Below are 17237 nucleotides of genomic sequence, written 5' to 3'. Positions count from 1 at the left end.
CTCTTTCTTTTTTTTTTTTTTTCTCATTTTCTCCTCTCCCCTGTGTTCCCCAGACAGTGGTATGAAAATTTTCAGCCCTTCCCTATGCTTTCCCTTATGATCTTTGGAGGTTTCTTCTCTGTGTTTAAGAACTATTTGTAGTGTTAGAAACAAAGACAGGTGATGTTTGCACACTCCTCCACAGGACTCTGTTACAACTTTTCCTGTTTAGAGTCACGCCCACTGCGGTGTTTTTTTTTTAAAAAAAAAAACATGTATCACTTGGCAGTGTTCTCGCACCAAAGGAAAAAGATATATTTGTATATAAAGTAACTTTTTTTTGTGTGTTCACGTTTTATTTTGGAAAAACAGGTGTTTAAAAATTTTAGAATTTTTTTAACAAAATTCTAAAAAGAAAAAAAATCACAATATTTACAGAGATAACAGAATGGCTTAGCCATGCAAAACAAATTACTTTGGTTTTTTTCCCCCATTTTACTTTGGTTTAAATATTGACCAAGATCATAATTTTTTTTCTTTTTGCCAAATAAAACAGTAACAAATCAAAGTTTAGAGGCATATAACAGGATTTCCCTCTCATATTTTACAGAGCATAGAGTTTATAGGACATCTTATGTATTTAATCCATGCCAATGCACTACAGGAAGCTTTTATTAAGACATCAGTCACTACTGCCCAGACATGTAACATTTTACAAATTTACAAGTAACAGTGTTTTCTTCCCCCTAAATAATGCAAAAGTGGCAAAATACATTTCCTAACGTCCATCTTTTTCTCTTTTTATTTATTTATTTATTTATTTTTGCCTACCAGTCTATAAAAACTTACTTTTTCCCTGGATATTTGTAAATGGAAACCTGATGTTCTGCTTACCCTCCTCTTCCTCTCCGTCCAAGCTGCCTGATACTTTCCTCCAGAAACTCACCTGCCGCATAAGGTTAAACTTCTCTCCCTTACGTACAACTTTCTGTTGGCCATTTACCCTAAAACGTTTTCTTATCAGTACCATTCTAAAAATTCCCTCAAGCATAAAACATGTTTATAAAGTTACAAACTTTGAATGTAACTAAAGATACATCGACATTTCATTGTTACAATTATATGTACTGTTTGATAAATTAGGTACCAGTTAAAAACACTAAAATTATCTCAAGGTGCATTCAATATCTGTAGCATAGTTAACAAAAACACACAAAAAATATATATATATTCTATTTTTGTGGCAAAAAAAATGCAGCTTTGATATGACCACTTTTTAAAAAAAGTTTCCAATTCTGACTGGTATCTTTTTGAAATGAAGAAAAGGTACAGTACTTTAAGGCAGCAGATGACATAAAGGAATCAAAATTAACCCAGAATTCCAGTTCCTTATCCTAATTCTAACACGAAAGTCGACTGCTAATGTATCAATAAAATGTGTGTCTTGCTCTAGAAGAAAAGGATTATTAGCCACCGTCTGTACGTAGGCTAGGAATTTTTCATTGTGTTCCTCGCTCGATACCCAGACTTCTCCGTAGAAACTCTTTATTCCCTTTCTGGCTGCTTAGCTTTGCATGGTTTTTTAAGTGTTCGCTTTTATTACCAATTTAGTTTATTCTTGTCACAGCTGTCACCCTTCCTCTCTACTGTGATTGCAAAGAATGAAAAAGGAGTTTGACATTTTCCTTTAAGACAACCTTACACTCTAGGTACTCGCTACAAAGCGGAGGCTTCACTGATAACAATCAGAATTAGACATGTACCTGCTCAAAGGGTGTCATAAAAACAATTGAAATAAAACCATTACACTATACATCAGATTAACAGCAACTCCCAGAACAAAGCCTTACAGTGTATAAAAATAGCTACGTAAAAAATTTACATAAAGGCAAACAAAAAGAAATCTTCAGTGCAGACATTTACAAAAAAATATTTCAAACAGAACACAACATGGTGACCTATTATCACGGCTGTCGCCAAAATTAGTTTGTGGGGTTTTTTTTAGCTTGAGATAATTGTGTCTAAAATCCTTTGAAAACTTGGTAGTATGATCTGTTTAATAGTTGAACCATGAATAGCTGTCACTTCTTTGTATATGTTTAAATACAATCCACGTTCATGCTTCAATTGGTCTATATGTATTCTCTGAAAATATGAAAGATAAAGCCAGTTAAACATTTTTAAATACGCTGACCAATGTAACTACTCAGTATCTAACCTACAAATAAACAGCTACAGGAATAGTACTTTCTTCTGCCGTTCAATGATGAGAATACTTTCTTTCATGGTAAGAATAGCTGTTGCGATACCGTTCCTGGTAAATCCACTAAGTTTATGCGGTAAGTAATGGATTTACTGGGTAAGTTGTCCTTTATGTAGATCTACTGATCTGAAGAAATAAAATAACTAGAGTAAAAGATTGCGCTGAAGGCACACGATGCTATTTGAACCCACAAGTTCAAAAAATACCCTCAGCTAACTTCAGCTCCACCTAATCACCTCAATATTGCAATGCTGCAGAAGGTACCAGGCCCAGAAAATAAATAGAAAACAAGCCCTAACCAAAAAGATTACAGAATTTTCCCACAGAATGGCACTAGAAGCATTTCGGGTATTTACACCGCAACTTTTCCAAGATCCAAATTCATTTTCCACTTTTAAATCACTCATAGGGCATAATTTTGTTATTCCCAAATCCCTCTTTCAAACTGGTAAACCAGTGATATTGCTAGCGAAGCGCATACAGCCATCTCTTTGTAACTATATAATCAGTCTACCCAGTGACTTCTGAATATTTGGTACAAAAATAATGCCTAGTACTTAAAATTTTTGGACAGCACTACCATATTTTAATTATTAATAAGGAGAGCTGTCTTTAAGGAAGAAACTTTTTTGATCTAAATATGAAACGTGGTAATTCCACTCACAACGCACCACCACTGAACACTTACTATTGTCATTTTTAAGAGGACAAGAAACCTCACCATGGCTATAGCTGGTTTCCACACTGTTGTGCTACCACAGCGTCAATTTAAAATGGCCTCATTTGGTCAGAAAAATGGTCTCAACCCCTACTTTGGGTACTAAGGGGAGAGATGCAGCAGTGGCACGTATATATGCAGCAGTGGTGTATATATATGTGAACACCGGGTGGTGCTGTTGGTGCTTTGGAGTGCTCCTGTAATTCCTGACTGAACTGCACCCACCTAATTATTTGTATGGAGTTTATTTTGTACGGATCACGGTCGGGGAAACTTTCCTACCTGTTGCATTGTTACTAACTGAATATACAGTGTCTCTTCCCACGATAAAATCGATAATAGCATGAGTACGTGAAATCTTGAGCAAAAGAATGATTTTGTTCTAGGGAAAGTTTCATGCACTGATGATGAATAAAGCTGACCAAAGACTTAGAAACAATTGCTTTCAGTAAGGGAAGAAGGTTCCCATGAACATTTAAAGTCATAACTCAAAACCTTCTAAACTATGCCTAACCATACTCTTCATAAACATATATATGCACACGCACACATATACCACAGTGATATATTACACAAATTTGTATTTTAGTTTTCCCAAGTATGTGGATTAAAATAAAGCCAAGTACTAAGTTATGCCTAAATGTCAGGCTTCTTGAATACGTGCATATGCAGGTATGACTTCTTAACTGGCCAGGGGCTGAGTCTGTCCTGATAGTCCGCCACCCAAAATCACTGCCCTGCCTCACCTCTTGACAGGGAGCAACAGCCTCCGAGCTACCACTGTGATGGCCACACTCAGATTGCTGGGGAGAAACGGTGGACAAAGAGGTGATGTGAAACACTGCAATATGAAATGCTTACCTGGAATATGACTGACACGTTTTGCCTCTTAAGTTTCAGATTTATGATTGTTTTCTTCTAGTTTTTTGTTTTCTTCTATATTTCCAAGATCTTTGTCTACATGTTTTGATGCTGCCCTATAACGAAAAAATAAGGTCACTTTTGCATGTCTAGAGCACTTTGTGCCATCCTCCCATTAACGACATCTCTCCTCCCCTCTCAGTACTACATAAAATTCTTACAGTTCTGTTCTGAGTGGAGCAACAGGCGTGCATATGTCTGTAAAGAGACCAATGGCACCAGTTCCTCACTGGCGTTAGGAAGTATTCCAGTAGGGCTGTGTATGTGTTTTTTACTTCTTGAGGAACTGAGAATTGTTCCGAGCTAGCAGACATTTAGTAAAGTTAAACCAGTTGTGCAGATCCATGTTTCTTGGCAAATTAAGTGTGTAGCTTGTTTCAATAAACAAGAGCTTGCTTTAAGGCGTACTAAAATGTTACAAGGGTGGCTAAGATATCTTGATCAACACAGCAATCTTTTGTGTACTTGTAGTAATTGACTTTCAGAGCCTGTGCCAAATGGGAGCTCTTTAACTGTGAAGAAATTAATGAAAACTCCAGCAACACCGAAAAAACCCACTCTGGCTTCTGGATCTGTGCTGGCTATGACTGACAAGCTTTGGGTAAAGAAGAGATTGTGTAAATGTTTGGAGGGGGGAAAGAAAAAAAGAAGAGAGGAATGCCTCGTTTAAAATAGCAGGTCTTCCTTAATGCAAGTAGTGGAGATGAATTAATGAGTTAAGCGCTTAGTTTAGCTTAGCACAATAAAACCACTAAGCCATTCATTTAACGTGTGAGAAGCCTCACTGTCTGCCAAGGTGAAAGATTCCTGCAGTGCTGCGATAACATTTTGAAGGCCACAATTCTTAAAATGTAAATGGGCAAATGTGTTTGAGCAGGACAAAGTAAATCCCTTGTGTCAAAGCAGATTATCGTAGACGCTTTTTCTCTACGGGTAATTTGTTTCCCCTACAGAAAAGTAACGTCTGTTGTGACAGATTCATGCATATGCTCACCCTTGCTTCAGGGTAAAGACCCGCAGTGACACTGACTTGCAAAATACAATGAAGACACAGGTTCGCGAGATAGTGTGACATGTCACGCTGACACCATGCAGGTATGTACCTCCCAAAACCCCTGTTCTGAATTTCCGCTGGTGGAGTGTTTCTGTGCGCATCCTCCATCTGAGCAAAGGCCGCTGGCAGTGGCTAAAGCGCTACGTGTGCCCTGAGCTGAAGGGGGCCTGAACAGAACTGTTAAGAGAGTTAGTCTAGTTTTTCTTTTAAGTTTAGTTCTTGTCTCGGAAGAGCTTCTGATGGGAGTGCGAACGCACCTCACCCTCAATGCCTCTGGGAGCGCTGCTGAAATGCTGCGCTCTGGGCTGGGGAGGTAGAGGTGTGTGGTGGAGGGCCGGGGGGCCGTGGGATTCTGGGCCCAAAATCACACACCGAACGGGACCATTCTAAAATCTGTGGTTTTAGAGTAGGTTGTTTCCTGAGTGACTATAAGTTTTAAGGCTTCGAAGCCGCATTTACCTTTCACTATTGGCTTTAGAGTGCCTCTGTTACGTTTGTGTGGCTGACAGGGAGGTGTCTGTGCTGAAAACCCACCTACTGCAAAGACCCAAACTTCTGCTTATCGCAGGCAAAGTTAATTTTTAAAATGCTGAGATTATATCACAAAGTAACTTGTTCTACAGTGGTAAATTTCTACTGTTCACAGTAACTTTCTACTGTCTTCTGGTATTCAAAACCTGAAATACGTGATGTGCACAGAAGGAAAGGATGTAAGAGGCAATGAAGATTCAACGCTTTGGTAGAGATTGACCTTCTGTGGTCATAATAACCTTTCACAAATCTCTTTAATCCTAGTGAAAAAGAAGCAAACCTCCAAACAAACAAATCCCTTAAAAATTTTAAAAAAAACCTTTCTTTTTTAAATTAAAAAAAAAAGAAGTTTGGTTGAGGTAGAGCATGGGATTTGGCTTGTCATGTGGCTAATGAGTCCCTTCCATAAATAAGTCTTACAAAATTGGAGACAGTGGGGAAAGAGATGAAAAGCCGAAAGAATCTGGACTCGGGCAATTACCTGAGTTGAAATGAGCTGGAGGGGAGAAAGTAGTATCATGCCACGTCTGCCCTCGTATAACCGCTCACGTCTGCTCTTGGAGACAACAGAGTGGACTGGATGGCTATTGGCATGGCTCAGTATGATCCTCTTTTTTTTTCTTTTTTTTGGCCTCTTATTAAGAGAGTTTTACAGTATGCGAAGCAGACTGGATTTCACATGACCTGACACTTAACAGCGGAGGAAACTGTAACTAGCATTACTGGTCTTTGATTAGGTTAAAATTGTTCAATGACTAAACCTGGGAGGTTCTGCAATGCGATCAGGTTTTGATTTTTAAAGTGTTCTATTTCAGTTCTGCATTCAACGAAGCTGTTTGCCTCACTAAATGTCACCTCTATTTTCCTAAAGCCAAAATGAGTGAAAATGGGAGATCTGAAAGGCAGCACTCTGACTTTGAAAGAGGCAGGCAATCCAGAACTCTTTTGGAGTATGGTGTGTACACTGCTTGCATGAAATGAGAGTAGCAGCAGTTTTTCATGTCTGACAATCAGATGGATTTAGACTCTCAGTGCCTGAGACTGAAATACGGCAGTTTAATTTTGGTGTTTCGGTGATCTTGCTGACTTTTTTTTTTTTTGGGGGTGGGGGGGTGGGGGGGGTGTCCCTAAGTACTGATACCTAAGCAGATTCACCACCTCAGCACAAGCAATACTGCTGCCTTTTTTTCAGCGCTACCTAAATAGTGTTATTAAGGGACAGAAGCGTAATTTTGCACTGAGTGGCAGCAGTGTGATCCATTGGCAGTGCTGTGCCGACGGCAGAGGAACAGGCGACCCTGGCATGGAACCAATCCTCAGGGCTCGACAGACGTGGCCTGGGTTTGTAACAGAGAAATGGCTCAAAACATGGCTTCCATCGCTTCCTGAGGTGACTCGAGGCACAGGACAAATGGTCCTTTGCCAGTTTAACATTCAACAACAGTTGCTCCTTACTTTTTGTGTGCATTAACTCCTGTCAGCTGCTCCATTTGCAACTCAGGAGCGACTTCCTGATGATATCTGAGCAGCTGGGCAACGCGGTCCGGATGGACAGAAATATTCCCAGGGATTTGCCAAAAAGGGCAAGACTTTGCCCAGGCCATCTCGCACACTTTAACATTATCTACAGCTCCACAAACAAAGCCCACACCTTAGCGTGCTCCGGCCATATTCTTCTGAAGAGTGAGAAGTTAGGTGTACTAATATGAGTTTACTTATATGTCTCATCTGTTTTTTTTTTTTAAATTCATTTGTAAAACATGGATCATTCCGAGCTCTTGCTAAAATTATGACTCATATTTCACATTTACCTATGCCTGCTCCTCAGGAAAATAATTATCCTCAGGGAATCCTAATCAAAATCTCCCTGCAAGTAGTACCTAAGTCAGGTTTTTAGTTTTCTTTAGAGTGTGTGTGTATGCGTGTGCTGAGGGCCCAATATTTTCATGGATTTTGTTTAGATACTGTTCATAGCATTGTTTTTAATATAAAGACCATTTTCCATCTCAAGTGCTTTTCCTGCTGTAGAGTAAATATAGACTTACATATAGATGAACCAGAAACTGTTGTTGGGTTTTAATTCCTAATTTCTTTTAATCTCACAAGCCTAGGCCTCACCCTCAACACTGTTTAAGGAAGAAAATCTGCAGTGCTCTTTGTCCTTGTTACCCAAGCTTGTGATAATGATGGATAAGAGAATACACAGGGGTGTAGTTCTGGGTGCTGAAGAAGGAGCCATAAATTTAATTAAAGCTTGCACTACTTTTGAAAGGCATGTTAGATGTTCAACTGCACTGTTGCAAAAGATCTTCTAGGAGCTAATGGTTTTACACATCCAAATATGGATTATCTGCAACCTCTTTCTATTCACCCCAATCTTGCCTTCCACTTCCTCCAATTATTTTCAAATGTCCATCAGCAGGGAAAAAGGCAGAGATATTAGAAAAATATTCCAGTCATCGAGAAATGAATGACTATTTTTTAATTTCTGCCACTTTCATAGAAGTTTTGTAACATGAATTGACAGTTTCAGAGATGTTTGTAAATTTGTCTTTTCTCTGGAAGGGAACTGCACAAAAAACAAGACAAGTGCTGAGTCTTGTTCAAAACATACAGCAAGTTTCCTATGTATTTGGGCTGCCACGTTTGGACTCATATGTTGGTTTCCTATAAACTATCAGAAAAGCAGAATTGTTATGCCTCAAGTGTTCAGAGACACTGGTAACATTCTTGATTACTCTGATCTAAGAAGAATTTCAAGAGTCTGGTGTGCTTCAACTTGCCCAGCTGAATTTCCCCTCATGGCATTTTAAACAACTTCAACCTTGATCTAGCTTCACGGGACTTGAGATTTGTGTACCTCCAAACCCAAAGAACAAAAACGGGACAAAGGTCCAATCCACATGCAAAACTTCCGTGCCTAGAGAACAGGGACACAGAGTGCTGGGTGCGTTATTTTCTTTCTAAACCTTTAACTTCTACTGTTTCTGGCAAGGTGAAAATTCCATCTATGAAGGATTTACTGCAGATGGGTGTCCTAGTAATCACTTGACTGAGGCCACACAAAAATTTTAGAAAGATTCTGAAGTGCTGAATTATATTCTGTTTGGTGCAAATTACTTTAAAATATCCTTTTTGGAAAAAGGAGAAATCTGTAGAAAACAAATCTTTGGCCTTCTGCTCAGATGAAGGAGAAACATAGCATGCTGGGGTGGGTAGCCTCAACTCTTTATTCAAGAGGGGGCTGGTTGCAGGATGTGGAATACAGATGAGTCCCTGATTTATGGGATAATATTCATTGTGAAAAGAATATGTGGCAATAATCAGCTTTTGCATCAAGTGGAGCTGAGGCAGTGAATAACTATGTAAGTGATTTATTGTGAATATATTCCAAGGCTACAAGTATAATTCCTACTTAGTGTGGATGACAAGACAATAGAAGATTATACAAACCACAACACCGATAATGAAAAAAAGTAATGTTTTTCTTGCCTCGGCAGACTTGGAAAGTTCTGTGCTGCTGCCTTCTCAGACTTTCCTTTGGCGTCACTTTGGGGACAGAGATTAGGTGAGTTACTGTTCAAGGGTGGGTTCAAAAAATAACTACTAACACTGTTGGCCTGTACAGAGATGGAGGGGTTGTGATTACACACACGTTGTGTCTAAAGGTGGAAGGTGCTTTTTGCAAGGTTGACTTTCATTCCTAATGCTGAAAACTTTGTCAGAATAGGTACTGACACTTTGCTTGCTCTTGCAAGTACAGGGTGCAGAAAGCAGGGAGGATAACAACAGATCAACTTAAATATATGCTGAGAACAGGAAACTGTCAGTGAAGATGCATCAATTAAGGGTTTCAGAGGCCAGCAACCATGTATCAAATATGAACACTATTATTTAACTACACAGGGATTTTTATTTTGTTCCCAATGATCCTGACTAATCAATTCTAGCTCTAATTTTTACTCTAAGCTTGTAAAAGAGAAGTTGAGCATGAGGAAAACAAGTGTTGTGCATTTAGAATATGCTGTATCCTATCTTTGAAGCTGAAAAAGTTCTCTTAAGTCATAAACTCATCTCAGCAAAGGACATGCTCTGTTCTAAGATTCTTCTTCCATCTCCCCACACTACATAATGGTACAAGAAAAAGATATGTCACCTTCTCTGCCCTCCTTATACCCAAACTACCTCTTCCAAACAAACCTCAAACCAGTGAATCACAGTTTCATGATTCTGCATTCTCATATTCAAAAGGAAAGACAAAAGAAAATGATTCTAGACATTATTACACAAGTAGCAAAGTGTGGGAGGAGGAGCCAAATTTTATCAGTACTTTTTAATTGCTACCAAAAGAAGCATAAGCTTTGCAAAAGATACTTTTTTTCCCTCTGTATAATATCTACTGTGGTTCTGTGCCTGGATAATTTACAGCAATTATTTACTTGATAAACTTCCAAAACCTGCTCAGTTATGGCTGGAGTAAAATCCTTATGTATTATCCAAAAAAAAGGGAATTTGCAAGCAGATGGAGAATTCCTTGTTGTACTTTCACATCAATGAAAACACATTTGTTCGTAGTAAAATCCCACTGGTATATTTTAGATCTCATTTGATCTAATTTCAATGAAAGGTCACAGAAGGAACAACTGAACTTTAAGACTGCTCCTATATCTGTACTGATTTGTGCATGTTATGCATAACTACCTTGATCTTCCCTGTTAAGAAGCAGCCATAAGACACCCTTCAGAAAGCAAGCCTGCCCTCAGTTCTCCCTAAAGACAAATGTATGGGGATAAGGCCAAACAGCATACAGTCATGGCCATCTTTATAAGGACGGAGAATCACAGTTACTTTTTGAGATCATCCAGTTTTCCAAAGTGAGCCTGTGTGATTAGAAACTTGTAAGCAAGCAGGACTCACTGTCAAATCCTGTTCTATGCCTAGCAAGGCTAAAATGTATTGATTTGGACAATAGCTTCTAGTTTTTCAGCAACACAAGGTCAATCTTTATGTATTTTACTGCAGAGATCTCAAAGTACAGAAGAACAAATGAATTAAGGATCTTTCTTCTCCCTGAGATGGTTTGGACTTATTCTGTAATTTATTCCATTTTTAAAGCAAATGAGCTATCCAACTTCTAAATGAAGACAGTTTCTTGTACCAGTGAAGCCACAGAGAGGTAACATCCCACAATTAAGCAGGTATTATATTTAAATGCAAGAATCATCACAGATGTGGCTGCCAGGAAACAGAACCTCATTACAGGTCATGATCTATGAACAGTCTTGGAGCCCCACCTCCAAGAAATGTGTCCTGTTAGGCATTAGCACAAGCTGATCAGAGGTACCAGGTTTCCCTTCTCTATTAAAATGCACCTACTGTAACAACTTTTCCCCGCTCAGACTACTGGAATGCTGCAAGAAGAAAAACAGGTAAACATACATTTCCACTTATAATTATTATTTTTTTTCAATTTAGTATCAAGTTTTACATAAATTCTTACTTTGATTTCTTCACATAGAGCCAGTAGACAACACCTGCAACCAGAGCAGCCAGCAGAAGACCGACTACAATCCCCACTATTAGCTTTGCCTGGTCATTAACCTTTTCGCTATTGTCATCTGAAGCAAAGAAGAAAAGTTAATGAGGTGACCTATGATAAAGTAAAGCATTACACCATTTCTAAAGAATTTCCATCAGAAACAAGAAAAGGGGTCAGAAAGTAAAAAGTCAAAAAAAAGTAGGTGTTGTTCTTAAAAACACATTTAAAGCTTCAAGAAAGTCACATTCTTAGTCAATCATGGCACCAGCTATTACAAATCAAGTCCAACTTTGAAGGACCGTGGAAATTGTTCAGTGACATTAGATAGGTCTTGAAGTGAGACAATCAACAAAAATGGTTATAGAGATAGAAAACCATACATACCATTTCTATCCTCTGGCTCATCGTATTCTGGAATACTTACTGAAATGAAAAATGTTAAAATTAAATTAAAGACAAAATGTGTTATACCGGAACATCACCTTTAATTGCCTATTTACAGCAATGACAGAAACACTGAAACTTAATGCAGTGCTTGCCAAACAACAAGGTAATTAATCTTATCTTTACGCGGGAGTCTTCCCTTTGTAACCATAATATATCTAATTGAAGAATCTCATTCAGAACCTGTAATATTAATCTCAGAATTAATACTCTAAGTGAGTATTTCTGTGCTACCCTTCCACAAACTGTAGCTTCTCACCATAGACACTGTAGCTTTCATCACTGAAAAGTGACATTTGATTAAAGCCCACTATGGCTGATTCCTGTTCTGAATCAAGTCATACCAGTAAATAATAAACTGGAATTTGGGGACTAAAAGATGATACTAATTTAGTAATAAATAAATATCTTCGTAACTAATGTATTATTTTGCAATATTTTTGCACTACTATCTCACAATATTATTTTGTAATATTATTTACAAAAGTAAATAATATATTGCACGCATGAGATAGCTGGCCAAGAAATTCATGAAGACTAAGTGATTTCACCCAGATGGCGATCAATAAATTTTATGTGCTACTGATCCAGACTTGATTTACAATTGCTTGACTTAAGACAAAAAGGTCTTAGTATCAGCATTAGTATCTCAGTATCAACATTACTATGCAGACCTAACTCTTCATATAAGCGTTAAGTGTGGGTACTTTATGTGAATCTACAACTTTAAGGAAATGGTCTTTAGAAGACACTCACTAGCAGAGACATTCAGGGAGGTCACAGTCCTTTCTAGCTGATTTTCTGCAATGCAGGTTAAAGTCACATTTTCCTCAGGAGCAATTACAATTTTACTGGAAAATTTGCCATTAACATATTTGGTCTCCTCTGTCTGAAAAGGGAAAAAATGAAGATTAGTACCCTTGAAAAATGCAAAAAACAATACATGCATTGCAAATGTTCAGAGGGAAATAACTTTCAACTAATATTTCCGTTTCCCAAACGATAACAATAGAAATAATGCATTATTTTAGTAAATGGTAACAGGAGTATTTGCAAGAAAACACTTTGGCCAAGATATCCAGATATAGCTACGTTTTGTATAGTGTGCACTGTAAGCCCACTGATAAAGACGCATTTTTGAGGAAGTTAACCATGCTCTGTATTTGCTTTTGTTTCTTTCAACTATTTAAAAAATATTCCAAGTGATGAAATTCTTAAAGAAAACCCCAAACCAAACTTCTAAGTTATCATCTCTTTCCATCTTGCTGTTTTTCATTTATATCTTTATAAGGAAAATAATCACTGTAAGTTTTCCACTTTCTGGCATTCCAAGTTGTTTCCACACTAAGCATTATTTTGCCAAGCTACGTATATCTAGTAGTACCTGCAGTATCTGCACCGTGATAGTGAGTGAAGTTGTTCCTTACATTTGCTGTACATCATTCTTAGATTAATACAACGTCCAGAGAAAATTATTTTCAATCATTTATATAGTTTCAAGAGAATTCCTGCCCTATAACTTCAAGTAAATGGACAAAATTTGACAGCTATACATAATTTCTGTAGGATTAAAGCAAAACCTAATGGAGTAATGAAATCTACAGGAGTACTGTACGTTGTACATCCAGTCTCTGACTGCTTGTATAGACGTCTCATTCATTTTTCCTGCTAAGGCAAAATGGGGCAATGCTTTGCATGTGATTTGGTAATCAATATGAAAATACTTCAGTTTGCTTATTTTTCCAGGTATTCTTCCTGCTGCATATGGGTACTCCTTATTTCTCCCCCAGGATGACTGCGTTATGGTTGTGTTTCCAGTGAGAAACAACAAGTACAAACATACAAAAACAACTATAAAAATTAGGATAAAAACGGAAAAGCCTGTAAGGAACTGTATTGACGGTACTTTCTGACTTGTACTTGCCACATTTCATTACATTTCACCCAGTTAATGGCTATATCAAGTACCCATTTGCTTTCTAATGTAAGTTCTATAGTTCCATCATTATTTGTAAATTCTTTATGCAAGGCAAAATTACCACAATATCCAGATAAAATGACTAAGTACCCTCACTTAAAAATGCATAATTCATTTGTAACCTTTTCTTTTTCCTTCCAGCTTTGGCTTGTAGCCAGTGGATCTTCTGTGCCTTCCCATGCTCTATTCAAAAGAGCTTCTCATCAGAAATCATCCATGTAAGTACAATGTAGCTACAGCTACCACTTAACCTTCTCTTAGATAAATGAAATAGACTTAGTTTCTTCAGTCTCACTGCCTGGAAAATGTTATTTCATCTTAAATCGCATCCCCTATGCACTATCTTTTGGTGAATAAAATAATAAGAAGATACTTGCTTTATTTATGATGCTTCCACTACCAGTAACTGTCCATTGCACTGCTGGTTTGGGGAAACCTTCCACATGGCAGACAATTGTTTTAGACATTTTGTTTGTGTTGGTTTTCTTTGTCATTTTGATTTGAGGTTTTCCTACAAGAACAATATTACAGTTAACCATTTTGTTTGAAAAGGACAATTAATAATCATAACTATATGCTCCCTTACCTTCCACAATAAGTTTAAGTGTCTTTCTTTTCTGTAACCCTTCAACCTCCTGTAGAGTAGTTGCACAGATGTAGTTTCCAGCATCTTGATACTGAAGACTTGAAAATGATGGACTTGTTTGCATTCTGGTATTGTCCTGATAAAGCAAGGAGTTAATCTCTGAATTCTAACTCAGAATACATTAACCTCTAAATTACAAAGGTGCATACTACCAAGAGAATTTTTCACATGCTTTGGCAGAGTAGAGCCTCACTCTTTAAGTGTTCCCCCATTAATAACTACATTTGAATAGCTGACAGCAACGTAACAACAGGACAAGTGGAAACTACTGGAGATTTATAAAAGTCACCTCCTTTCTTCTTTAACAAGTTCGCTTTCAAATCAAGGGCATAGATGCGATCAATTGTTAGCCCTGAGTTTTTCTAGTGGGCTACACAAAAACAGGAGTGGTACAAGCTGTTGAGACACAGACAACTTTCCTCTAGGAATCAGGCTTTATGAGATCAACATATGCTACTAAATAACCATCAGGTATCATTATTTTTAGTTTCCAGCAGTACAGGTTTAAATTAAAACCCACCATCTATGACATCTACCTTTTTCACCAACCACTGAACACCAGTTGCTAACGTCCGATCTCTCAACCTGCCTTGCTCTTTCACTATGTTTGTTGGCACCAAGACCAAGCTTGCCTCTGAGAAAGCGATTACTGAATCCAAATTTCTCCAAATGGGCTTTCCTTCTTAGAGGGATCTGATTCTCAAAGGGCCTTATACAGACCATTTCAAAAAAGTTATATTTGTTTTACAGTAGGCAGTACTTCTCTCCATTTGAAAATTGAGCTGATAATTACAGTAACTGATTTTCAGTCAACAACTTGAGTCAGTAGCTCTCATTTTAGCCATATGTGTAAGACTCATTTAAAAATATTCTTAAAAAAGCCCAATGAATTTCTTCCTTCCTTCTTTCCTTCCAAAACACTGAAGTAGCAGCAGAAATACGAAGAGGTGAACGCTCAGATGAAGTGTGAAGCAGATGAATTACTGACCTTTATCCAAAACACAGTTGCATTTCTACTAGAAGAAATAGTGCATGACACAGGCAGGGCCTCTCCGATCTGTTTTGTGACTTCTCCGCTAGGAGTCAGCTGCAAATCCAAATCTGGGAGAGAAGGAACATTTGTCAAAAGTTCATCTCAGAATGCCTGGCCAATTTCAAAGGCTTACCGAGGATAGAAAATGTGACTAATTGCACTCATCACATTCAAGATTTCAGTTCTTCAATAAAACCTAGATCAATTTTACAAGTAAGAGAGAAGAGAGAATGTGAAAATAGGCACTGCAGAACATTCACGTTTCTACTGTAATTACAAGCTAAAAGGAAAAGCAAAACCCCACTAATCACTAGACAAATGGATACATTTTTTTTCACCTTGTACTGCTGCAAGAATGACAAAGGAGGTACAAGAAGCTAAAGGAGTACTTCACATAGCAGTACGTGCATCTTGAAAGGGGAAGCACAGACTGCTGTGAGGGTAGCTTGCTGTGGGCCAGGCAGGCATGTACCTTCAGGGGAGGACTTGTGCAGGTGGGGACAGATTAACTTAAACAGTAAGTGTGGAGAAGAGGACAGGGGACAAGGGTAACTTTCTTGAATCTGATAAAACAAGTCGATCTTTATCCTCAGCATCTGGAGAGGATGAGGACTGTCAGTACAGGGCGTGTGAGACATGATACGGACTGAAGTGGTGAGGGGGTCTGAATTAGAGGGTTGGGGGAGCACATATGAGGCCCTTTGATTTATTTGTTTTCATTTTTAACTTTAAAAGCCATTTTTGTGTAACTCAGGAGTCCAAGCTTTGCCTGACCCACTTTGGCTCCAGAGAAATTACAGAGTCAGTGATAGCTGTGTTTGACACAAGGCAGGGTGAGAGCCAGTAACAGAAAGGTCAGGAAACACTGCTCTAGATTTTTCCTCCTATATGGATTTGGCCAGCCAGCAATTTCTTTTTTTAAAAAAAGATCCTAGACTGAAAGAAAAGCAGAGTTTGCCAAGCTAAGCCGCTATTTCGCTTCCCCTCTCACAGTGCCTTGCTTGTAAGCCAAGTTGCCTGGTCGAATGACTATCACAGACGCGCACACACACACAGACTCAAATGGCAAGCACACATGATTTCATCACAAATATAGTACTTGCTGGAAAAGGACTGCAAGACATCCTTTCAGCTTTTAAGCAGAGTTTAAAAAAAGCTTGAGGCAAAATCACAGTTGGTAGGAGAAAGGGAAAATAGTGAGTTTTCCTTAACAAAACAGTGAACTTAGCTACTGGCTTCATTCAGTGGTTGCCCTGGGAACACCATTATAATTAAAGGCAGAACTTCAGGGAACAACTAGGGTCCGTTCAGTACCATCAGTCTACAATATTATCTGTGTTATGAGTCTAATGCCTAGTCCGAAAGGTCACAAGAACTGTACTTTCATCTGTGCATGAGTAAAGCAAAGAACTTACAGAAGAGACAAAATGGCATTTTGTTTCTGTATTCCCATGGGGATTTCTCCCCCTGCCTCCCTAACTAGTAAATGCAACCAAACTAACAAGATTCTCCCGATCTTACTACTGCTGGCAAAAGAAAAAAAAATAAATTAAAAAAACCCACAAGACTTGGCCAGTGAGCATTTGTATATAGATTCAGAAGGTGCATGGAATGTGTCTCTTCCTGCTCTGTTACTCTTGAGCGCATACTACCAGGGCAGAGGGGTGGCTGAAGAAAAAGCTAAGAATTATTTCTGTTTTTCCTCAGTGTGACTCTCCTTCAACATCTACTTAAACCTTTTGTTCTTTGAAGGAAGCCAGCACCTCAAACCCACGGGATCACCAAAGACCATACAGGAGGGGTTCCTCTCACATACACCACAGGAAGCAGAAACTTACCCATTTTTTGGCCTTCATCTCAGGCATGACTGTCACTGAGCCCAGAGCAATCCTTTAACCCAGTCTTCCTCCAGGGTACCATGCCTGCATCCCCCACCCCACCCTTTTTATGGTATAACTGAGACTATAGTCCCTGTCACACAATGGTCTCGGCTGCTACAGAAGTTCAGGAAAATTTACGTTGTGCAAGATGAACTGCACAGCTCAGAGCAGTATTTGTAAGGTGATTTATGAGGCAAGTATAGAATTAAGCTACTATTTAGCACAAGATTCCCTCTAGGAAGTCTCCATAG

General features: G+C 38.4%; 1 protein-coding gene across 3 annotated transcripts in view; it reads right to left on the bottom strand.

The window, feature by feature from the left end:
• Positions 1 to 634: 634 nt before the first annotated feature.
• The window catches only part of ALCAM (activated leukocyte cell adhesion molecule), a 121209-nt gene continuing 104606 nt past the window's right edge, over positions 635 to 17237 (bottom strand). Inside the window, exons 9-17 of one of the 3 annotated variants that reach the window (XM_074596466.1) lie at positions 15062 to 15174; positions 14014 to 14149; positions 13801 to 13938; positions 12206 to 12334; positions 11390 to 11428; positions 10967 to 11084; positions 8959 to 9015; positions 3822 to 3937; positions 805 to 2124 (exon numbers count right to left, since the gene is read on the bottom strand). In XM_074596466.1, coding sequence (XP_074452567.1) covers positions 3850 to 3937; positions 8959 to 9015; positions 10967 to 11084; positions 11390 to 11428; positions 12206 to 12334; positions 13801 to 13938; positions 14014 to 14149; positions 15062 to 15174 — 818 coding nt within the window. In that variant the 3' untranslated portion in view covers positions 805 to 2124; positions 3822 to 3849. Of the gene's footprint in view, positions 2125 to 3821; positions 3938 to 8958; positions 9016 to 10966; positions 11085 to 11389; positions 11429 to 12205; positions 12339 to 13800; positions 13939 to 14013; positions 14150 to 15061; positions 15175 to 17237 lie in introns of all 3 variants that reach the window. The other 2 variants (XM_074596476.1, XM_074596485.1) reach the window with 2 other exon arrangements.

Source organism: Larus michahellis, chromosome 1, assembly GCF_964199755.1.
Source record: "Larus michahellis chromosome 1, bLarMic1.1, whole genome shotgun sequence".
NCBI classification, from domain to species: domain Eukaryota; kingdom Metazoa; phylum Chordata; class Aves; order Charadriiformes; family Laridae; genus Larus; species Larus michahellis.
This window is presented reverse-complemented; position numbering and strand designations above follow the sequence as displayed.